The sequence below is a fragment of the Bison bison genome, unplaced genomic scaffold (assembly GCF_000754665.1).
Source record: "Bison bison bison isolate TAMUID 2011002044 unplaced genomic scaffold, Bison_UMD1.0 scf7180017864291, whole genome shotgun sequence".
Classification (NCBI taxonomy): Eukaryota; Metazoa; Chordata; class Mammalia; order Artiodactyla; family Bovidae; genus Bison; species Bison bison.
In genome coordinates this window covers 2,198,610-2,202,968 of record NW_011494863.1, presented here as the reverse complement: position 1 = coordinate 2,202,968, position 4,359 = coordinate 2,198,610, and the positions used below count along the sequence as shown (strand labels likewise).

General features: G+C 43.3%; 2 protein-coding genes across 2 annotated transcripts in view; both read right to left on the bottom strand.

Annotated features, from left to right (window-relative positions):
- The window catches only part of PCDHB10 (protocadherin beta 10), a 3,360-nt gene extending 1,495 nt beyond the window's left edge, over window positions 1–1,865 (bottom strand). Inside the window, exon 1 of the mRNA XM_010850629.1 lies at window positions 6–1,865. Coding sequence (XP_010848931.1) covers window positions 6–1,599 — 1,594 coding nt within the window. The 5' untranslated portion in view covers window positions 1,600–1,865. The remainder of the gene's footprint in view (window positions 1–5) is intronic.
- Window positions 1,866–3,899: 2,034 nt separating this feature from the next.
- The window catches only part of LOC104996369 (protocadherin beta-8-like), a 9,652-nt gene continuing 9,192 nt past the window's right edge, over window positions 3,900–4,359 (bottom strand). Inside the window, exon 4 of the mRNA XM_010850628.1 lies at window positions 3,900–4,355. Within this exon, the coding sequence (XP_010848930.1) occupies window positions 3,900–4,355 (456 nt within the window). The remainder of the gene's footprint in view (window positions 4,356–4,359) is intronic.

Genomic DNA, 4,359 nt, shown 5'->3' with positions numbered 1-4,359 from the left:
GGCGCCCACGTGGAACTCGAAGGCTCTTAGGGCCTCGTAGTCCAGGGACGTGAGGGCGAAGAGGTGGCCATTGTCGGGGTTGATGGACACGAGGGAGGCGAGGGGCACGAGCGGGTCGGGGGGCGGCAGCAGCGAGTAGGTGACCTGGGCGTTGGCGCCCGCGTCTGTGTCTGTGGCGCTGACGCTGCCGATGTGCAGGGCGGGGCTGTTGTTCTCGTGGACCCACAGGGTGTAGGAGGTCTGGGTGAAGGTGGGGGCGTTGTCGTTGACGTCGGACACCAGCACGGTTATGTTGTGCTCGGTTTTCAGTCTTGGGGTTCCCATGTCAGTGACCGTAATAGTGATGTTGTACTCCGCTTGGCTTTCTCTGTCCAGTGCCCCTTCTGTCATTAGGATGTAAAAATTCTCCACAGAGGGTTTCAGAAGAAACGGCAGATGGTCTGGGATGAAGCACACTGTCTTTCCATTTTCTCCAGAGTCTCTGTCTTTAATCCTAAAAACAGCCAATGCTGTCTCAGGAGAGTTCTCCACAACATGGTTGGAAAGTGATGATATGATCAGTTCAGGGGCATTGTCGTTGGTGTCTAATACCTCGACCAAAACTGTGCATTTTGAAGAAAGGCCCCCACCATCGATTGCCTGTATATTTATTTTGTAAGACTTTACTAGCTCATAATCAAGCAACAGTCTGAGTATGATTTCTCCAGAAAAAGGATTGATATGAAAGGTTGTTAGAATATCTTCAGAAGCATCAAAAAATGAATAGGATATGTCTGCATAGATTCCAGAGTCTGCATCTTCTGCAGAGACTTTAGCAATAAAGGACCCTACTGGGCTGTTCTCCGGAGCCTGGGTCACATAGATTGCCTGAGAAAACTGAGGGGCATTGTCATTGACATCCAGGATCACAATGTGTATGTTAGTGGCTCCAGACCTGGGTGGCAACCCACCATCCAGCGCTGTGAGTGTTAAGCTGAACTCTTGCTGTTTCTCCCGATCCAGCGTCCTGTCCAGTACTAGCTCTGGATATATTATGCCTTCATCACTGCCACTGATTTTAATATGGAAAAAAGAGTTGGGGTTGATAGTATAGTTTTGGATACCATTAAGTCCTCCGTCTGAATCTTGTGCTCTTTCTAGTTGAAATGAGGTCCCTTCAGCTGTATTTTCTAATATTTTTAAGACTGTCTCTTTGTCTCGAAAAACTGGTGAATGATCATTTATGTCCCTCACCCTCAGCTCAATCCGGTAAATCTGAAAGGGATTATCCATTAAAATTTGAAAATACAGCATACAGGGTTCTCTGGAGCCACACAGCTTCTCCCGGTCCAGTTTTTCATTTGTAAGCAAATCCCCAGTTTGAGAGTCCAGGAGCAAGTGTTGTTTATTATCATCAGAGACCACCCGCGCTCCCCTTGCAAGCAACTCCTTGTCCCCCAGCCCCAGATCCTTAGCTATATTGACTACAAAGGATCCTCTCTCTGTTTCCTCTGTCACCGAGTAACGTCCAAACCCAGAGCCTGCCAAGGATACTCCCCCAAACAGAAAAAGAAACAGGACTTGCCTTTGTCTTGAGCAGGGAAATCGTCTAGCCTCCATAGCTGCTTCTGAATACGTCTTTAATATTGGTAACAATCACAGATCCCAGTGTAAATAAACAGCAGTCGCAAACCGCAGATCTACACCGTGTAGTAGCAAAGGTATGGGTTATGTTTTATAACCCCCTTTTCTAATCTTGGGTTGCTACAGCTTTTCTCCCTGGTCTACCTGCCGCTATCTTTCTTCTTATGTCAGTGACTTACCGCAGCACTCTCAGTTCAGATTTTTACCCCTGTCTCTTTAGCCTGCAGCGCCACCGCGTGGCCTCCAACAGATTCAAATCGCTGTACCCAATTTGTGCGCTTGTATGTCTTTGTTATTTAAATATTTCGTTTTTCTTTTGTTTGTATCATTAAAAATAATGTTAAAATAGAGAACTGTTCACTTTGTTGAAATTTTTCACTGCTTATGGTGAAAGTTAAAAATTCATCAGTTGAAAAAATAATGTGTCTAGCAGTTGAATCTGTCCATTGTGCTAGATTTTAGTTCTAAGCCTTGCACTGCTGACACTTCTCCCAAGCAATACAAGGAATCCAAAGGAAAACTAGTGACCTCAAAGATCACCAAAGGAACAGATTTTACCTTTCCAAAACTTGAGCATAGGAACACCAAAAACTGAGAAAAGAAAAATTTCACACCTTCTTTAACAAATTTCTTCCAAACTTAATTACATTGCCGAAATAGAATCATCATTGTATAATCTAGAAAGAAGCATTTAAGGCTGTATCTTCTCTGTGCTCCAATAAAAACCTGTGTAATTGCCTTGTAAATATTGTTTCCAATAATGTGTCCCTTCTTCAATATGTGAACTGGTTAACGAATGGAACTTCAATATGGAAACTATGTCTTAATCATCATTGATTGCCAAATCAGACAATCACTAAATGCTTACTGTATTAAGGCATGCATAAATAAACTCTAGTGAGTAGGACATGAAATATTTTAGGGCCTTACCATTTGAAAAATTGTATTCTTTCACTCATTCTTTGCAATTTGTTCCCTTTCTTTCACATGTCTTTGTTTTTCTTACATCAGTTTTAAAATATATGCAGAATTAAAGCAGGGACTGACCTCTTTTTTAAGGTTCTTCTTAATTCAAGTGGGATCTAATTTCATGCACAAAATAAAAAGTAGACCACACTAATGCCTGTCCTATCTACTGAAAATAAGAACAGCAGTATAAACTCTGCCTCACAGAGAATTTTGTCCAAGGCGCTAATATCTAGGGGGAAATCTCTCTTTTCCTCAGCAGTAAGCAAGATATACAGATTAAACTGAGAACTATTGTACAAGGAAAGGGATAGATACTGTGCAAAACACTCAAATTGTTTAATATAAAAGCCATAGGGTATAAACCGCTGCTTGATGACTTGTTTTTCAACTGAATGGGACTGCATTGTTAGCCCCCCAAAATTTAACAGGAATATCTGATTTTTTTCTGACAAAATTAAAAGCAACAAACTATTAAACATTTCTATGTGATACTATAGAATAATGATATTTTTGCTTTTTTTGTCTGCAAACATACATATATATGCACCCTCGGTATCCTAAAATCATGTTTCTTATTTTCAGATAAGAGACATCACACAATGGAAATACTATATTTTAAATAAGTAAATGCCAATACAGAGAGAATGTTTTAAAAAGTAACATAGTTTAAGAAAATTGCTGTAATGAAAATCTAGACTGACAAATCACCCAAAATACCGGTTTTGAAAAAAAATGAAATATCAAATAGTACACATACAGATCGCATGCAGCAGATTATCTTAGTAACTGAATAAGTATTAAGAACTGACATTTAAAATGTAAACACAAAGTCAGTAAAGATACATAAGTGGAGAAAATGTGGTAATACCAACTTTGACGATAAAGCCTATTTCACTTGTTGGGATTCTGGTGAGAAATGCTTCACTGAACTGAACTATGAATCTAAGGAAACTTGTGAAGTTGAACAAAGTTGGAAATTGAGGATAAACAAAACAGAGAAAATTAAATACTACCTTATTGGTGGTGGTAATATTTTAAACAAAAAATAGAGGAAGAAAATGTCTTTATTAAATAAGTTCCTATTAGGGGACTTCCCTGGTGGCTCAGACGGTAAAGCGTCTGTCTAAAATGCGGGAGACGCGGGTTCGATCCCTGGGTCTGGAAGATCCCCTGGCGAAGCAAATGGCAATCCACTCCAGTACTATTGCCTGGAAAATCCCATGGACAGAGCAGCCTGGTAAGCTACAGTCCATGGGGTCGCAGAGAGTCGGACACGACTGAGCGACTTCACTTCCACTTATCAATTATTAAATTCCAACGCTACCCTGAAACGAGGGGTTTTCTTCGACTTCCCTGCCTATGCTCTTGGATGAGAGATTGGGGAGAATTGGCTTTAGGACCTTGAACTCATTCGTCCCAGTTCCTCTTGTTAGACACAGCTCGTACTGGTAGCTCTGGGACAGGGTCCCCGTGCCGCTGACGTCCACCAGGTGGCCAGGGAAGTGGCCCTCGGGCACCGGGCAGCGACCCGCCGAGGCCGCCCCGCTCCTCCTGCACAGTCGCACCGCCACGAACACCAGCACCGAGAAGAGGAAGAGCGACGACACCGACGCCAAGGCCACCACCAGGTAGACGGTGAGCGGGTCGGCCGGCGCCGCGGCCGCCGCTTCCGCTTCCGGGGCCGGCAGGTAGGGCTGCGAGAAGCCGTCCACCAGCAGCACGTGCAGCGTGACGCTGGCCGACAGCGGCGGCTCGCCGTTGTCCTTG